We start from the raw sequence: 18921 nt of genomic DNA on the forward strand, positions 1-18921 counted from the left end.
CCAGATTCTAGTCCCAGTCGGGGCACCGGATTCTGTCCCAGCTGCCCCTCTTCCAGGCCAGCTCTCTGCTATGGCCCGGGAGTGCAGTGGAGGATGGCCCAAGTCCTTGGGCCCTGCACCCCATGGGAGACCAGGAGAAGCACCCGGCTCCTGCCTTTGGAACAGCGCAGTGCACCGGCCGCAGCGCATCGGCCGCAGCAGCCATTGGAGGGTGAACCAACGGCAAAGAAAGACCTTTCTCTCTGTCTCTCTCTCTCACTATCCACTCTGCCTGTCAAAAATTAAGAAAAAAAAAAAAAGAAAGAAAGAATTTATTTGATAGAGTTACACAGTGAGAGAGAGAGAGAGAGAGAGAGAAAGGTCCTCTCTCCTCTCTCCGTTGGTTCACCTCCAAAATGGCTGTCACGGCCGGAGCTAGACCAATCCGAAGCCAGATAGAGTTTATAGACAGAGTTACACAGTGAGAGAGAGAGAGACAGAGAGAAAGGTCCTCTCTCCGTTGGTTCACCTCCCAAATGGCTGCCACGGCCGGAGCTACACCAATCCGAAGCCAGGAGCCAGCTGCCTCCCCCTGGTCTCCCATGTGGGTGCAGGAGCCCAAACACTTGGGCCATCCTCCACTGCCCTCCAGGGCCACAGCAGAGAGTTGGACTGGAAGAGAAGCAACCGGGACTAGAACCAGTGCCCACCGCAGGTGGAGGATTAACCAAGTGAGCCATGGCACAGGCCCAACAGTTACATTTATTAAACTAATTGAAACCAAGTACTAAGAGTGTCACTGCTGCAGGAGGCGCAAGTCCAAGACTCTTCTTGAACTCCCATCTTGATGGCTGGGCCCTCTGACCGCACACACCTTCTCATGCCTGCCTCCTCCTCCTCCACTCACTGCCAATGCAGTTCCTCCCCTCTGTGGTTCTAGCACTTGACTATTGAGGGAATCCAAATGAATTACAGAGGGAACAAGGGACAGGAAAGTAAAACAATAAAAATTAAAAAAAAAAAAGAAAAAAACTCTCCACATTGGAGCAGAAGGGTATTTTAATTAAAAAGCTCTAAGTAGGCTGCAAAATAAGTAAATAAATAAATAAAGGTGTAAAAATGCAACATCCAGGAAATGAGGCCCACTGAACACTGCTGGGCACCCTTGGATATCTACGCCTGGCTTTTTTAGGAAGCACTGAAGGAAACACTTCCTGGCTGTGCTCACGCCTGCCGATCGGAGCAGCTCCCAAACACGTGCTTAAGAGGAGGTCCTCTGGTCCTTACAATCTGTGGGAGCTCAGACCCACCTGGGACTTCCCGAATTAGAGCCTGCACCTCCCCAGGTGACTTCCTCCCGAGTTGAGGCTGGAGAAGGGCTACGCTAGGACAGTGGAGCTCAGCCGTGATGACACACCAGAGTCCACTAACGAGCTTTTAGGGGCTGTGACGGGGCTGAAGCCCAGGCTAATGAATTCAGAGTCCCTGGCAGCGGGATCCACTCTTTAGAGCCCCCAGACGGCAACAGATCTCCAGTCCAGGTGCCCTCTGGCTCCCGACTGTAGCTAATATTTTTTATTTTCCCCACAGCATCGCAACATTCTGGTGGGAACAAGCTTACCAGGAAAAAAAAAAAAGGCAATCCAACATAAATTCATTCATTAGAGCAGAAAAAGCAAGTGATGTGTGCCATTTTAAATTTATTTCAATAAAAACATGGACAGGGGCTGGTGCTGTGGCACAGTGGGTTAACACCGTGGCCTGAAGTGCCGGCATCCCACGTGGGCGCCGGTCCGAGACCGGGGCTCCACTTTCAATCCAGCTCTCTGCTATGGCCTGGGAAAGCAGTAGAAGATGGCCTAAGTCCTTGGGCCCCTGCACACACATGGGAGACCTGGAAGAAGCTCCTGGCTCCTGGCTTCGGATTGGCACAGCTCCGGCCGTTGCGGCCCATTGGGGAGTGAACCATCGGATGTTAGACCTCTCTTTCTCTCTCTCTGCCCCTCTTCTCTCTGTGTAACTCTGCCTTTCAAATAAATAAATACATCTTTAAAAAAAAATATGGACATATCTGGGATCTACCTGTCTACTTTGTATCCTTATAACTTGCCTACTATGTTTAAAAAAAAAAGCAATAATTATAAATGAGGAAGATTCTGATGCTTAGGATATTTCGAGCACTGTATTTAAAGTCTTCTTCCGCCCAGTGAAATCTGAAGAGAGGCTAAAGCACATTCACTGCTGATTTTGTTAACAAGCATCCAGGTCACAAATGGACATTAAGACTCCTACAAAACAAAGGTGCTCCACTCACAGAGGTTGGTCCCATCATGTCTAGTTAGACTTCCAGCAATGAGACACACCAGTCATTTAACAAGACAGAGCCCACGGGGTCTGGGAAGGCCTACCTAGGCTTCAGTGCTTTGGCATTTCAGAAGATCTCTCTGACCCCTCCTTCGCCCTTCTCTCCTAAAGCAGGCCCTACAAGATTCTCTGAGTGTCCTCTGCTCTCTCGAGTAGGCCTAAGACTCCCACTGCAGAGTGTCTGTCTCCCCTGCACCAGCAGAAGGGAATGGCCTTGTCTCTGGAGACAGAGAAGAACCTGAACAAACAGGCCTCTCCACAACGATCTACTTCATCACACTCGGCATAAAGTACACACAGGGCTCCCTGTACTTCAGGGTCTCCATTTCTGAGAGCTCCAGGGACACCCACCTCAGCTGGAATACACGTGCATGCTTCCAGTCACGTCTGGTGCTTCTGGAACCTCAGCCATGAGTCCTGTGATGGGGGAAATCCTGCTTCCCGACATGGCCTGACTCATCTGAATTAGCATGAATACACTTTGTTTGGGAAGGGGGAGCGTGGTACACTTATTCTTAACCATTGGAAAAGACTGTTATTCTACTTTTTTGTATTTAAGAACAGACGAAATTTTGTGATCATGCTTGGTGATTGCAATTCGCTAGATGTAAAATAGGAAAAAGAAAATCAAACATTTAGATTAGCTGTAACTCTTAAATCCTCAAACAGGGGCAGGCGTTTGACACAACGGTTAGGCCACCACTTGGGATGCCCACAATCCATCAAAGTGCCTGCGTTTGAGTCCCGTCTCCGCTCTCTATTCCAGCTTCCTGCCAAGGTGCGCACTGGGAGACAGCAGCTTAGGCCTGGCCTAGCCCCGGCCATCACAGGCATGTAGGGAGTGAACCAGTAGATGGGTGACTGATCTCTGTCTCCCTCTTTGTCTCTCTTTCAAATAAACAGAAAACATTTTCCTAAATTTCCACCCAATGATCTCCTCCTCCAAAGGAGAAACAAGCAAGGAGTGTTAACCCACCTCCTCGTCACTGCTGAACAGTAAGGCGGGTGCTTTCTTCGTGGAGGGCGCTGGAGGCTCTGCCTTCTCCTGACTCTGAACTGGCAGAGATGATGTCGGCTTCTTAGCAGCTGTAGCCCCAAAAAGGTTATCCTGGAAAAATGGAAGGTGGAACGATAGGACAACTTCCCCCAACCAGTGGAAAACCCGACTGTCTCCTGCGCCAAAGTGGTAGAGAGTTTCCAGTCAGGTACAGAACACAACAGCTTTGGAGAGCAAAGCTTCTTTTCTGAGAGGCAGAGAGTGAGCGAGCACGCTCCCATTCACTGGTTCTCCAAATGCTGACAACACCCGGGGCTGGGTCAAGGCTGAAGCCAGGAACTCAGTCCAAGTCTCCGCATGGGTGGCAGGAACCCAGTGACCAGAGCTGTCACCACTGCCTCCCAGGGCTTGCACGAGCAGGAAGTCGGAGTCCGGAGCTGGAAGCAGGTCCTGACCCAGGCACCCAATGTGGGACGCTGGGCATCCTACCCACTAGGCCAAACGCATCGCCTCTGCAAACTTTCTCTATTACCGTCTTGACGTTTGCTGTTTGTCTTAGCTGTCACTAAGACCTGACTTACTGTCAGCCGCAAGGCTGCAACAGGCCAAGTCACTTGTTGAAGGTCTCTGGCTTGCCAATGGGCCCGGAGTCCTGATGCCACGTCCTAAGGGCCTGGCCTGCCCAAGGGGCCAGATGGACTTCCTTTCCTTATTTCTCTCCCCAGCTTGGGAGTCGCCACCCCGGGCTGGGAAGAAAAGCGAGGGCTCCACATGGCCACCTTCTCCCGTTCACTCCTACTTTATCCAAGACTTCTGTGGTGACCACTGGGCATAACAAGGATCCACCCTCTAAAAACGACTTCTCAAAGGAGGATTCCAAAAAATGAAATCTGGGGCAGGCTTTGGCTAAGACATTAGTTATGATGCCCACATCCGACATGAGAGTGGCCTGGGTTCAGTACCCAGCTCCGGTTCCTGACTGGAGTCTCTGGGAGACAGCAGGTGATGACCTAAGCAATCGGGTTCCTGTCACCCACGTGGGAGGCCTGGATTGCAATGTTGGCCCCTGGCTGCAGTAGCCCGGCTCCTGCAGACATCTGGGGAGTGAGGCAGTGGAGGGGAGCTCACTCTCTCTCTTTCTCTCTCTCTCTGCCTCTCAAAAACAAGTAAAGTAAGGAAATAATAAAGTGAAATCTATAAAGCCTTCCATGACTAGGTCATGAGTCTGCTGTCCTCCCCATGTTACAGCAAGGAAAACCTAACAGTCATTGAAATAGCAACAGATATTTTTGTGAAATAGCTTGAGGGAGCCAGTTTCTCCATCACCACCTTCTACTGTTGTGCCTCTGGCCACACGGTTACCTTAGCAACCGTTTCCTGGTAATCCCAAAATAAATTATCCATGTTGCAACTGCCATGCTTACCTCTTCATCTTCATCATCAAAAAGGGAGACTGACGTGGGCAGCTTGCTAGGCAGGAGAGATTCTCCTTTTGACTTGCTTGTATTTTGAGAAGAAAACAAATCCTATTGGACAGAGATTAAAGAAGCTGGTTACTCCACATTATCAGCTTGCAGAGCATCAGCCTGATAGAAAGCACCAGAGACTCGGACACGGTGGCTGCCGTGTGTCTGGGCCACTCTGGTCAGAGAGGGAAGGCAGCTGAGACAGTGGCTTAAAAATGGCAGGGCCTAGGAGCAGGCGCTGCGGGTCGGCAGGTTAAGCCGCCACTTGGGATGTCCACATCCCATCTTGGAGTGCTGGTCCCAGCACCAGCTACTCTGCTTTGGATCTAGCTTCCTCCTAACATATACCCTGGGAGGCAGCGAAAAATGGCCCAAATACTTGGGAGTGTGCTGCACAGGGGCAAGACCCCTGCGGAGATTCCCCAAGCGCGGGGCACCTGATGACAAGGCTGAGGGGCGCCTGCAGGTGACAGGAGACAATGTGCAGAGCTGAGCGTGTGGGCACCCTCGGGCAATGCCTCGGGTTGGGACTGTGGCTTTGCTGGACCCTGCATAATCGCTAACTTGTGCACAGGAGCCTTGGATGAAAGCCAGGTGCAAAGGTGTGACTGACACCAAGGCTAAGCACTGCTTCCTCAGAGTTCCTAAGCACCCATCCTGGCTGGGAGTGCACAGGCCAACCGTGAGAGCTCACCCTGACATCCACACTGGCTTGCAATCACACATCAATTCTGCCAGGTCCACATTCTGTTTCCATACAAGTGTCCGATGCTTTAAAAGGCTGGCCAAAAATTAATCCTACAAGGACCTACGTCTGCAATAGCAGCGAAGCCCGTGAGCCAACACCACTGCGCTTGGAAGGCCCTGGGCAGTTTACAAACCTGGGCTATCAGCAAGTTGTGACCAGTCAGGACACATGGCGGTGCCACACGCTGCACCACACCCACTGGGGAAGTGAGACACGCTGGTCTCCGTGCTGCTCAGCCTACATCTCCCGCAGACCAAGAAATCATCTAAAATCCAAGCATCCTAGACAATCATTTTCCTCCCAGGAGACGCAATGGATTCAAAGTCCAAAGGGTACAATCCTGTATACATTCTGCTTTCCATAGACTGTATGATCTCAAGAGATTCCGTTCAAAGAACTAAATGGTTCTTTAAAAGTCTATTTGTATGCATGGATTTCCCAGTGTTTTGTATCAAAATAAGCTTAACTTTTTAATTCCATTGTTTGGGAGTTTGCTGAAGTCCCTGGTACCCTTACTGAGAAAAACAATTTGAGGAAGTTTCCAACATCACATGCACACACTCAGACCCAGAGCTGAGGGGAAAAAAAGAGTTCCGTACCTCAGAGTCCTCCTCATCTGAAAACAAACCTTTGTGAGGCTTTGTTTCTGACGAAAGCTTGAGATTTTTGTTGGCAGGTAGGGATGCCTTCGGGGGGCCGGGATGGCGGTTGGAGAAAAAAAAGAGAAAGTGAGGATTAACGAACAAGACACCTGAAGTGAGGACGGAGCTGATCCCTGCTGAGTCTGCTGAGAATACACCTGGGGAATAAAGGTGCTGCGTGTGCACAGTTCACACAAAACCAACAGAGGGAGCGGGCAAGGGCGCAGGAGTTCACATCTCACTTGGGACGCCTACATCCCGTATCGGAGTACCCGGGTTCAATTCCTAGCTCTGCTTCCAATTCCAGCCTCTTGTATCCTAGGTGTATGTATCCTAGGAGGTAGCACGTGATGGCACAAGCAACTGGGTCTCTGCCAGCCATGAGGGAGACCAGATGGAGCGCCCAGGTTCCAGCATCAGCCCGGCTCAGCCCCAGCTGTTACAGACATTTGGGGAGTGAACCAGCTGGGAGAGCTCTGTCTCTCACTGCCTTTCAAACACTCACAATTAAAAGAATACAAAGGGAGTTATGCAAGAAAATTTGAAACTTGGTGCAAGTTAGGAAAGAGGGAAGAGTAATAGCTTGAGAAGTTAAGTTTCTCAAGAGACACAAGGCCTGGGCACCGTGAGACGGTCCAAGCTAGGATGTGCCAGGCAGAGGGGACTGCGTGACAAAAGAAAAGGCAGAAGGCACATGTGGTCCAGCAGATGCTGGTTCACGTGCGCCATCAGAGACGCAGAGCCAGGCTGCCTGAGGAGCCCTGAAGGCTGGGACAGGTGGCAGGCAGGGCAGAGTCGGGCTCCACAGCAAGGAGAGGGCATGATGAGAAGTGCTTCCCCAACAGGAGCAAGCTGGCCAGGACAGCAGCGGAGCAGCAGCGGTCGCAAGGAATAAAGACCCACGCGCCACACAGCCCACTGGCTGAGCTCGGGCCAATAGGAGCACCAGTGAAGACCATGAAAGGTGGTAAATGGAATAGTGGACGGGAAACAAACAGTCCATGGCTCCAGAGCAACACTAAAACCTACTCAGAAGGCAGCCAGCCCATAAACATGGAGACACAGTACCAGACAGACATTCTTACACCCCGAAGAACAACTGGCTCGGGAAAAGACCTTCAGTGGTGTGAGAACCACCGAGCAGGTGGCTGGCAAACAGGGTGCTTGCCTAGTGTCTGTGTCTCACTCAGACACCAACTTCCTGATGACAGAGGACATTGGTCCAACAGAGACTGTGTGGTGGGCACCATTTCAGCCTAGCGACCAAGCTCCAGCACCTGGGTGGCGGGGGGTAGACCTGAGGTGTCTCAGGAGGCGACACAGTGGGAAGTGCACACCTTGCTTGTCTGTATTCTTGTCAAAAATGCTTCACATGGGGCTGGCATTGTGGCCCAGCAGGGTGAGATGCCACAGGAGATGCCTGTATCCCACACCCAAGGGCAGTCCATATCAGGGTGCTGGTTCTGAGTCCAGGCTACTTCTCTTTGCATCTAGCTCCCTGAAAATATGCCTGGGAAGGCAGCAGGTGATGGCCCAGTACTTGGGCCCCTGCTACCCACCTGGGAGACAGGGATGGGGTTCCTGGCTCCTGGCTTTGGCCAGACCAGCCCTGGCTGTTTTAGCCATTTGGGAAGCAAACCAGAAAATGGAAGAGAGCTCTTTCTCCATCTCTCCCCCTCTTATACCCTGCCTTCCAGTAAATACATATGTAAATATTTTTAAAAAATGCAATGTTTACATTGAATATAACCATAGCAAAGTAATCAGGTAAACCCAAATGAGATGATATTCTATAAAAAAACCAAAAAACAAAAAAAAACAAAAAACAAAAACTGGCTGGCCATAAAAACAAAAAGGTATAAAGGCTATTTGGAGATGAGAGAGAACATTAGGATACAGACCATGCAGGAAGATGATTTTAAATCAGTCTCACTGTTGGGTATTATTCTGGGGCAAACTGGAGCCATGTGAATGTGGGCCAGACATCAGATTCTACTGCAGAATCACTGTTCATCATGGGGCTGTTGAAAACGGTGTTTTGATTTTATGGGAGTCTTTCCAAAAGGTACTTAATGAAATATTTAGGGGTAAAACACCATGATGACCGCAACTTTTTACATGTAAGTGTAGAAAGGTTCAGAAACACAAAAGGAATTGGCAAACTCCAAGGGATCCCAGAACCTGGGTGGCGGTTGGCTCTGTGTTTGTTCTACCCACTCTCTGCCTTCTCCCACTTAGAGGTTCTGGGGTCTAATCTTGAAGGGGCAGAGTATGTCCCTCTGGGTTGCAGAGGTGGGAACAGGCTGGCCCATGCCATGCGTCATGGACCCTTCCCTTTGGCTCACCTGCTTCTTGGCTCTTGCTTTATTTTCATCTGTCTGATTCACAGTATCTTCTGGCAAAGCCACTGGTTTTTCTTTGAATAGATCTCCCTCTTCTTCATCAAAGATATCGGCACTGGGTTTGACTTTGTCTTTGAAAAGATACCACAGCACAAAATCACACCAAGGTAATGACAACAACAATTACCACCATAAAATCCATAGATTAAACATTCTTTCGGGCCGGCAGCACTGTGGCATACCAGGTAAAGCCACCACCTGTAGTGCCAGCATCCCATGTGGGTGCCAGTTCGAGTCCAGGTTGTTCCTCTTCATCCAGCTCTCTGCTGTGGCCTGAGAAAGCAGTAGAAGATGGCCCAAGTCCTTGGGCCCCTGCACCCACGTGGGAGACCCAGAAGAAGCTCCAGGCTCCTGCCTTCAGTTCAGCTCAGCTCTGGCCGTTGCAGCCATTTGAGGAGTGAACCAGCGGATGGAAGACCTTCCTCCATCTCTCCCCATCTCTCTCTCTCTCTCTCAGCCTCTGTCTCTCAAATAATAAATAAACCTTTAAAAAAAAAAAAAAGTTCTTCCCCTGTCCGGAATAAAAAGAAAACGTCTATTGTCCTTGATTAGTTATAAGGAAGCATTAAGTGGAACTGTAAGTTAGCCTTGGAATTTTTCAAGGCCCACCACACCAGCTCAGACAGTTTAACCCCTGGCCAACACGCCTGTCCAAGAAGCAGCACCCTATGCTTAGAATGGTGTGGGCTAGCTACAGGGTAAAGAGAAACCTATGGAAAGAAAGATCACTTACGAGGGCCATCCAAGGCCACCACAGGTATCTGAGACGTGAGGGTTGGCTCTGGCTGTTTTAAAAACCACACTATACAGAAATGGATTAAAGCTAAGATGGAAACCCCCCTAACTCTATCTGCCTGCTCAAGCAAGCAAGGCAAGCACAGGGCTCCCACTGCCCCGTGAGCTTTACTAACATATTAACATGAGCGGTCCACAGTCAGGCTTTCACATGTCAGACAACCAGGACAGTGTCACCCATTTGCATTTTCCCTGTCCCACTTACTGCACCTAGGAATGTGCCCAAGCTGACCTGCATCCACCTCCTTCTTTCTAGCAGCCCCAGAGAGGCCACAAGCTGGAAGAAGCACCGCTTGCTCTCCCAGCAAGCACTTGGCTGCTTTCACTCCCACAAGCGCCTGCCACCCTGAATGATGCATGGGAGTTGCTGAAATGAGGCCACTGCTTTGGGAATGTCCGCAGAGACCAAGCGATGTCAAGAGAAAGAAAAAAAAAAAAAAAGCAGCGCCAACTTATCTGGGATTCTGGGTCAGTTCAGGCTATCCAGCCCCTAGGAGCCCTATGTGGCCGCAGGAGGCACGCCTGCCTGCTGGCCTTCAGTCGTGCCAGCTGGCCTAGATTCGAGTGGACCCTGTATCTGTGCTCTTTCTACAGTGCTGAGGCTACCACCTGCTCGCACGCTTCGCCTTCAGCCTGACTTCCCACTCCTAACATGGGAAAGACAGCCACGTGCAGCCGCCCTGCTTCTAAACACTCTCTGCTTCTGCCAGTTCCGCTCGTCACTCACTCCTCTCCAAGTCCTTGAACTCTGCCTGCACTTGGGTGATCCACTCTTCCCTTCTGGGTCTGGCCACCCCCTCTGCCTGCACTTGGGTGACCCACTCTTCCCTTCTGGGTCTGGCCACCCCTGGTATGACCCCCAAAGCTGGGATCCCCACCCACCAGGGTGCTTGTGAGAAATGCGGATGCTCAGGCCCCGTCCCAGACCCACCGGAGCAGCAGCCTAATGCTGTCCACAGCCTCTGTTCCCGGAAGTTTCTGGGGCAGAAAAGAGCGGTCTGTTACACACAGGCCTCCAAGGCACGCGACTACAGATACACACAGAGCAGCTCGACTCCAGGGAAGCTGGGGAAGGAATTCTGGTACTGAGCGCCCCACAGAGCTGCGGTAGCTTCGGCAGTTTCAGCTCAGGGTGTTTTTTTGTTTGTTTGTTTGTTTTTTTCTGGCTAACTCCCCAGCAGCAGAGGCCAGGACGAGTACCTGTCTTGGAAGGCTTGCTGTGAGATGTCGCAAAAAAGTCATCGTCATCCTCCTCGTCGTCAGCAAACAGGCCGGCGGGAGCTGGGGGGCGGGGGCTCTTCCCGGGAGGGGGCTGCTCAGGCTTCTGGGGCTCCTTCCGTGAGGGTGCAGAGGTGGCACCAAACACAGCAGTGTCCCCTGTGGGTGGAGAGACAGGACCGCCACACCCTGAGCTGCGCCGCCTGCTCAGGACTTCCTGTTCTTCCACACACACGCTGCCTGGGCCCCATCACCTGGCAATTACCACGACACATGTCCCCACATGCAAAATCTCCCGGCCACTAAGGACAGAAAGTCCCAAGCCACTGCTGTCCGAGATGATGGGCGCTGACACCAGTAAGGGTACTCTTTCTGAGCTGTGCCCTCTGGCTGAAGTCCCCAGATACCTCCTCGTCTCCAGCCAGCCGTAGAGGACAAATTTTAAAATGACACAGCAGTGTTCACACTGTCTTAAAAAAACAAACCCAGGGGCCGTGTGCTGTGGCATAGCAGGCTGAGGCTCCGCCTGCAGGGCCAACATCCCATATGGGCGCCAGTCTGTGTCCCGGATACATGTGTCCCGGCTACTCTTCTGATCCAGCTCCCTGCCAGAGGCCTAGGAAGGCAGTGGAAGATGGCCCAAGAGGCCCTGCACTGCATTGCAGACCTGGAGGAAGCTCCTGGCTCCTGGCCTCAGATCAGCCCAGCTCTGGTCGTTGTGGCCACTTGGGGTGTGAACCAGCGGATAGAAGACCCCACCCCCTCCTCTCCGTCTATAGCTCTGCCTCTCAAATAAAGACAACCATTAAAAACAAAAATTTGAAGTTCTATTACCTAAAAACACGGAAATTCCTCCTGCTGGGATTTTCTTTGCAGGTTTGGAGGATGAAGGTTCTGGAACGAGCAAGAGACAGATACTCATCACACACACGCAGCACTTCCCTTGTTAGGCCCGCCTTCCTGACATGCGTGAAGTGAGACACGTCGCTAACAAGAGACCCTGATGTCAGAGCTTTTTTCTTGGGTTTCATACCATCTAAGCTGTGTGTCCACGGAGTACAAATAGGGGGCTCTGAGGGCGGAGGGCAGAGCCAACAGGACTTCCCCAAATAGTCCTAGCTTTACCCCCAGAGGTTAGATGACACAAATAATGACCAAAAAAAGTAGCAACAGCTTTGGGACAGCAGTGAAAAATACGCAGACTGTAAGAGGAAAGACGGAAAGGAGGCTCAGCCACCAATGCCACTAGGACGTCTGCAGTGTACCTGAGTCCACGTGCCAGCCCCGCACCCTATTCCAGCTTCCTGCTAATGTGCACCTGGGGAGGCAGGTGACAGTTCGAGTCCGTGGATCCCTGCCTCCCACATGGAAGATCTGAGTTCTGGGCTCCCGGCTTAAGATCCAGCTCTGGCTCCTGACTATCTTCCTGCTAACGCAGACCCTGGGAGGCAGAGGTGATGCCTCAAGTAATGGGGTTCCTGCCTCCCACAGGGGGAAACAGGGTTGAGTTCCCGACTCTCGGCTTCAGCCTCAGCCATCTGGGACGCCTGGGAGTGAAACAGCAGATGTGAGCCCTGTCTGTCAAGTAAGTAAAAATGAAAACAAAACACGCAACAGATTGTTTAATGCAGGCTGAGACAGGGAATTACTGATCTCCAACCTACAGAGAGAATATTAGCAATGTTCCTTCAAATTCAACTTCACTAAACTAAAAATACCCTCCGCACTGCTATCATGTACTTTTCCTGACGTTTGGATGAATTCTCTGCTGAGAAAGGAAATATTGAGACATGGGTTTAGAGACAGCACAGGTTTCCCCAAGACATAAACTCCTGAGGATTTAGCTTTTAGCTGGTTCAAGCTTCTTGCTGGACAACGGAACACAGCTTGAGAAGCACCTCCGGGGCCCCACCTACTCCTGCTGGGAACGACACAGCTCTGGGGACTCGGCGCGCCGAGCAGCAGAGGCAGCCCAGGTCCCGGCCCCAGCTCACCTTCGTGCACAGGGGCCTGGCTCTGCTGCTCCCGTGGCGTGGCAGTGAACAGGTCACTCTGCAATGCGGGGGGGACAAGAAATATTTCATGTAGGGGGCCAAGTGCAAGTGTGATCAGGATTTGGAATCTACAAAACGTAAAGGAGCCCGTGAAATGGGAAGCTGCACATTCACTGTCCTGGAGAGAATCGGCTGCCACGCGCAGACCAGCTGTGGCCTCGGTCCAGTCCTGGCTGACTCTCGAGTAGACACAGCTCCTAAACATGTTCTTTCAATGTCCCCAGAAGCAATTCACAAGCAGGAAGTCACTGTTCCCCACTGAAAGACCAAAGCCTATGGATTCCTGAGGAGCGCACCCTGCGGCAGGGAGGGAGTGCTGCGGCGTCGCCCGGACTCACCTCCTCATCCTCATCATCGAAAAGTCCCTGCCCGCCACTGAACAGGCCGCCTCTGGAAGCAAACGGGGAGAAGTCTTCGTCGGTCAGCTTAGGGGGTGCAAACAAACCATCGTCGTCATCTAGAGAACAGAAAACAACGATGTCCAGGCAGGGTTCACAATGGGTTTGGACTCGGATCCCCGCGGGCCATCTCTGCACCAACAGTGGCACGGAGCTCATGGACCTGTATTTCACAAGGAGAGTTCAAGGGCAAGCACAAGCCACGGGACGTGGCCTGAGTCCCTCAACAGGTCCTGCACAGCCTAGAACGGATGGGGTGAAGCCTCGAAGCACTCTCCCTCCACGTGGACCTGTTTATTCTGAAACACTCGGTTCATCTGCCCCCAGATCCTGTCCCGCTAAGGATGTAAAGACCAACTGAAAAGTGACCTGCAGACTGACACGGCCAGGAGGGGACTGGAGGGGACACTGCTGCTGAACATGCAATGACGCGACATGCCCTTGATAGGAAGCAAATGCCGGAGAGCCCCAGTTTCCAGACTTCCAGAGAAGTCCAGGGAGACCTAAGTGCTACAGATGCTGGTGATGCAGACCCACAGGCATTCTCACTCTATCCCACCACTAATCCTAGAACCACCCCCCTAAAAAAACAGGCTTTCAGCTGCTCTGAGAAAGTGAATGAGCCAGACCCGGGTCCTCAGCACGGCAAGCAGCGCGTCATGAATTGTGTCGGCCAAGTTTCCGAGTCAATAGGCTCCCAGAAATACAGGAAGCAGCGGCGGGGGAGGAGGAGGCCTCCCATCTCAAGGGGAGCTCTCGCCCTTCCCCTCGGCCCACGTCTTCTGAGGGTTCGCTCCTCCTGATTGTAAGGCCTGAAGGATATGGTACGGTTTCAACAACACGCAGTCTGCCCTTACTATCTCCATGTGGATTCTTTTTTTGTATTAAGCAAATTGTAACAAACATAAAAATGGTATATATGTATATTATGTAACAGTTTATAAAATTTTTTTAAAGACTTATTCATTTGAGAGGCAGAGTTACAGAGAGAGGGACAGAGAGAGAGAGAGAGATCTTCCATTCACTGGTTCACTCCCCAAATGGCCACAACAGCCAGACCTGGGCTGATCCAAAGCCAGGAGCCAGGAGCCCCTTCTGGGTCTCCCATACAGGTCTAGGGGCCCAAGCACTTGGGTCATCTTCCACTGCTTTCCCAGGCCATAAGCAAAGAGCTGGATCAGAAAAGGAGCAGCCGGGACGCAAACAGGAACCTGTATGGGATGCCAGCACCGCAGCAGATGCTCAGCCTACCACGCCACAGTGCCAGCCCCATCTACTGTAACACAGGAATTTGCAGTCACTAACTATGCAACAGAAGCCCAGGACTTCTTGCTCCTATCGAGCCACTACTGTTTAGTCAACCTCTCACCACCCCACCCTCCCCCTGGCACTGTACATTATACCTTGACCTTCTCTGACAGCCCTTCTTTAGACCCCCCACATGCTCTACCCTGACCCTTTATAAAACATCTGTCATCCTCCTACTCACAAGCCTAGTGCAGGTCAGCCCCACCCGAGCACCAGAGGCGGCACTCCAAATACCTGCCTGGAACGTGGGCAGCCCGAGCACACCAGGGCTGCCTGCGTGAGAGAGTGATCCGGGAAACTTCCCACCCTGCTCAGTGACTAGGACGTACCCTGCAGTGCATTTTAGTTTGAGCCAATGGATGGGAGTCAATGTGAAGCCAGGGACGTTTCCCTGGTGCCATGGTGCTCTGGAGGACCCGGTGGTGCCTGAGAAGGTTTATGAACAGATACGCAGTCACGCCCACAGGCGATTCCCCTGTGGGGTCCATGGTGTGCCGTTTTCACAGGCAGTGTACAGAGCAAACAGTGGGAACCACAATTGATGCCCTGTGCTTCCCAGTCACTAAGGAAGGAGCTTGGCGGCTGGCACTGTGGCGTAGCGGGTGAATCCCTGCCTGAGAGACTGGCATTCCATAGGGCACCAGTTCGAGTCCTGGCTGCTCCACTTCCAATCCTGCTCCCTGCTAACGGCCTGAGAAAGCAGCAGAGGTTGATTGCAGCGGAGGTTGATCCAAGTGCTTGGGCTCCTTTATCCGTGCAGGAGACCCAGATGAAGCTCCTGGCTCTTGGCTTCGGCTTAGCCCAACCAGGACCATTGTGGCCATCTGGAGAGTGAACCAGCAGATGGATGATCTCTCTCTCCCCCGGAACTCTCTCTTTCTCTAACTCTTTCAAACAAACAAACAAAAACCTCTCTCTCTGTCTCTCCTCTCTCTGTATAACTCTTTTAAATAAGTAAATAAATCTTTAAAGCCCACTAGTTCTACCATTGGTGAAACCAGTAGAGGGTCCCGGGTGTCACCCACAAACCACCCCCATTAACTCGTCCTGGTGCCCACCTGTCTGTTCCTCTTCCAGCCGGCTTGGGGCGTCTCCTTTGATTCGTGCTGCCAGCTCATCAGCAAAGGATGTAGGTCTTTTCTACAGGCAGGAGAGACCAAGAGAATCCATTTTTCTAACAGGCTAAACTAGTGTACGTTATTTTTGGACACCACACAAAATTAAATGTGCAACAGCAGAGAAACTGAACTGAGGAGACATTACATTTCAATTAAAGGGATTTACACTCTCTTCAGATCACTCAAGGAACAGGACTCATAAAATGTGCCTCTCAGGGGGAAACACTTTACTTTCATATTCATTAATACTTCACTTTGATACTTGAAAATTTGAATCAGAAAACTCGAACAAGGCACTCAGGAGGAGAGGCAGGAACTGTGGTACCGGGGGTTAAGCTACTGCTTGCAACATGGGCATCCCATATGCAAGTGCTAGTTCAAGTCTCAGTGACTCTGCTTCCGATCCAGGGTCCTGCTAAGGCACCTGGAAAAGCAGCAGATGATGGCCCAAGTACTTTATGGAGATCTGGATGGTGTTCCTGGCTCCTGGCCTTGGCATGGCCTAGCCCCAGCTGTTGCAGCCATTTGGGGAATGAGCAAGCACATGTTAAGATCCAAATCTCTCTTTCTTTCTTTCTCTCCCCCTCTCCTTCTTTCAAACGAATAAAGAAATCCTGAAACAAAACAAAACAAACCAAATAACCCCCTGGAATTGAATCTACTCGGAATGATCTGCCTGCCTTGTGGAGTCATCACAGCTGGACTAGAAAGTGGTACGTTCAAGGCAATTATTTTCAAGCACGTAAGTGAAAATGCAGACACCATGGAACATGAGTAGGCTGCAAATACAAGCGGCCATGCGAGGAATGAGGCCTAGGGCCCACGGGTGAGCCAGGGCCACACGATTCCAGCTACACACTCCCTTACAGGCTTGGAATTTCCATCGGCCTCCTCGATGTCCTCCTCCTTCTCAGAGTCAGCGAAGAGGTCACAGCCGTCGTCATCCTCTTCCTCGTCGCTCCTCTGCGCCGCGTGCTGGGAGTGTAAGAGGCCAGGTTAGAGCTCTGGAGGCTGTCGTCAGGCTGGGGAGCCACTGACACCCTGCCTCCAGGTGCCTGCTTTGAAAAGGGAACGACTTCTTAACACGATGACGATGAGCGTGCACAGCACGCATGTGCTAGAATGTGCCCGCACAACACTACCCAAGAATCCAGAGAAGCATTGCACCCTTTACCAAGGAGAACAGCAAGAACATAAACGTGAAACACTGAAACATTCAAAATGCCCATCACTAGAGAAATAAAAACAAAGTACAGTCTTATCTTCGTAAGCATACTAGCGGTAGGTATGTGGAGTAGCCGTTAACACGACACTTGGATAGCTGCAGCCCTTATCAGTGTACCTGTGTCCTAGTCTTGGCTCAGGGCCCGATTCCAGCTTCCTACTCAGGCACACCCTGGACAGCAGAAGCTGATGGCTCAAGTACTTGGGTCCCTGCCACCCACATGGGAGACACAGATTAAGTTCCCGGCTCCCAGTTTCAGCCTGGACCAGCCCTAGCTATTGTGGACATTGGGAGAGTAAACCAGCCAAGGGGAAATCTGACTCTTGAATAAAATGAAAATAAATAAAAAAGTTTTGGCTCAGCAGTTAAGACCCTGCTGGGAATGCCCAGATCCGATACTGGAGTACCTGGGTTCAAGTCCCAGCTCTGGTTCCTACTAAGGCACACTCTGAGGGGCAGGAAGTAACGGCTGGAGTACTGGATCCCTGTCACTCACACGAGAGACCTGAATTGAGTTCCCAGCTCCTGGCTTCTGCCTGGCTTAGTCCGGGCTGTTGTGAGCATTTGCAGGATCAAGCCAGCAGTTGGATCTCTGTCTGTTGGTCTCTCTCTTTCTCTGCCTTCCAAATACATTTTAGAAACTAAAAAACAAAGAATCCTGAGTAGGTTAAAAGAAAAAAGGCAGGTCAAGTAAAGAATTTCAGAATGGCAAATCCAGGGTGACACCTGCCCTTGGCCCCCACGTATTCACCCCTACCATCTCTATGCACACAGATTAGTGAAAACAAAGGAAATGACCTGCATAGACACTCACAGACCACAACTCTGGTCACACCTCGGGAGAACATGTGCAGATGAGGACTGGAGGGCTCACACCTAGCCTGATCTGTCATGTTCTAATTTTCCAAATCTACCCACTGGTACACGTATGTCTACTGTAAACATTTTTTTAAATGCTTAAATCAGTAATTTGCGCCAGGCACTTTGCTAAAATCATTTCACATGCTCTAATTTAATCATTACAACTCTGCCACTAGCTGTGGTGTATGAAACCACTCTACCTTTAACAGAAAGGTACTTCAAAACGTTTGTGGAAAAATGGAAGGATCAGTTTATGTTTGAGGCAAAAAAAAAAAAAAAAATCGGAAGCCTGTGTATAGTTTTTTTCGTAACATGTAGGAGCTTTTTAAAAAACTCTCCATAAAAACCACTGAATACATCAATGCTTTTAATCACTGTATTGCACTGTTCAAAAATTATCTAGGTATAAAGTCCACAGAAATATTTTCCAAAAATAGTGTTAAAATTAGAGACTAATAACATTCATGAATACAAAACTTTCTGTACCCAAATGACCTTATCTTTTCATTCCATTTTCCATGAACTTGTGGAGTACCCTTGGTATGCAAAACAAACATCTAGCTGACATGACCGGCCCCATGCTGATGACAATGTAGCAAAATGGGGTCACGATCTGTACCATGGAGCATCCATCACACAGGGGTACCACGAGCCCACTCACATGTGACTCCACCTCGTATTCCCAAGAAACAGTTCACAGACGCAGACGCTTCTACGTGTGACAACACCGAGAGCAGCGTACCTCAAAAACAGAACTCTAGGCCTGCTTCTCCCACTTAAGAGTCGCTGACAGTCTCACAAAAAGGCACATTTAAAAATGCAGAAATTCACAAAGCAAATTATAGAGACTGTTTAAAATGACAAGGAAATTCACATGTTACTAACACGAGACAATGCCCGTTCTGAGAACAGTATGTCCTTAGAGGGAGATACACAGCGGCAGTTAACTGTGTGCCAACAAAATGGCCAGATGTTCATCTGTGAACCAGCGCTTGCCAGTGTTCCTGCAGCCTTGTCTTCAGTGTGGCAGCTGAGTGAGGTGGAATGAACCTCTCAGAGGCTCTGTTTCTCAACTGTGCTTCTTACCCTCTCTGATGTCTCAGAAAAAGAGACAATTTGGAAAGTACAACTTACAGAAAGAACACCAAAGTCCTCAATGCATCAAGTGCTTAAAGAAAAACCCTCACTAGCTCTCAATCAAGGGATTTTAAGTCTACAGCTAAGCTTCAGTTAGAAGTTGAAAACAAAGTTGCTTCGATGCAGGGCCTTACCTGGTTCTGATCATTGTCACTTTGATTGGCAAAATCTTCATCGGATTCCTGTGGGAGGGGAGAAAAAGGCTTTGTC

The 18921-nt window shown here is 50.6% G+C and overlaps 1 protein-coding gene across 1 annotated transcript in view; it reads right to left on the minus strand.

Annotated features, from left to right (window-relative positions):
* The window catches only part of WASHC2C (WASH complex subunit 2C), a 55804-nt gene that overhangs the window by 19067 nt on the left and 17816 nt on the right, over positions 1-18921 (minus strand). The window contains 11 exon segments of the mRNA XM_062215155.1: positions 3320-3451; positions 4765-4866; positions 6154-6240; positions 8541-8668; positions 10593-10769; positions 11445-11504; positions 12605-12662; positions 13003-13121; positions 15429-15510; positions 16356-16463; positions 18846-18893. Coding sequence (XP_062071139.1) covers positions 3320-3451; positions 4765-4866; positions 6154-6240; positions 8541-8668; positions 10593-10769; positions 11445-11504; positions 12605-12662; positions 13003-13121; positions 15429-15510; positions 16356-16463; positions 18846-18893 — 1101 coding nt within the window.

This window comes from Lepus europaeus, chromosome 17 (genome assembly GCF_033115175.1).
Source record: "Lepus europaeus isolate LE1 chromosome 17, mLepTim1.pri, whole genome shotgun sequence".
NCBI classification, from domain to species: domain Eukaryota; kingdom Metazoa; phylum Chordata; class Mammalia; order Lagomorpha; family Leporidae; genus Lepus; species Lepus europaeus.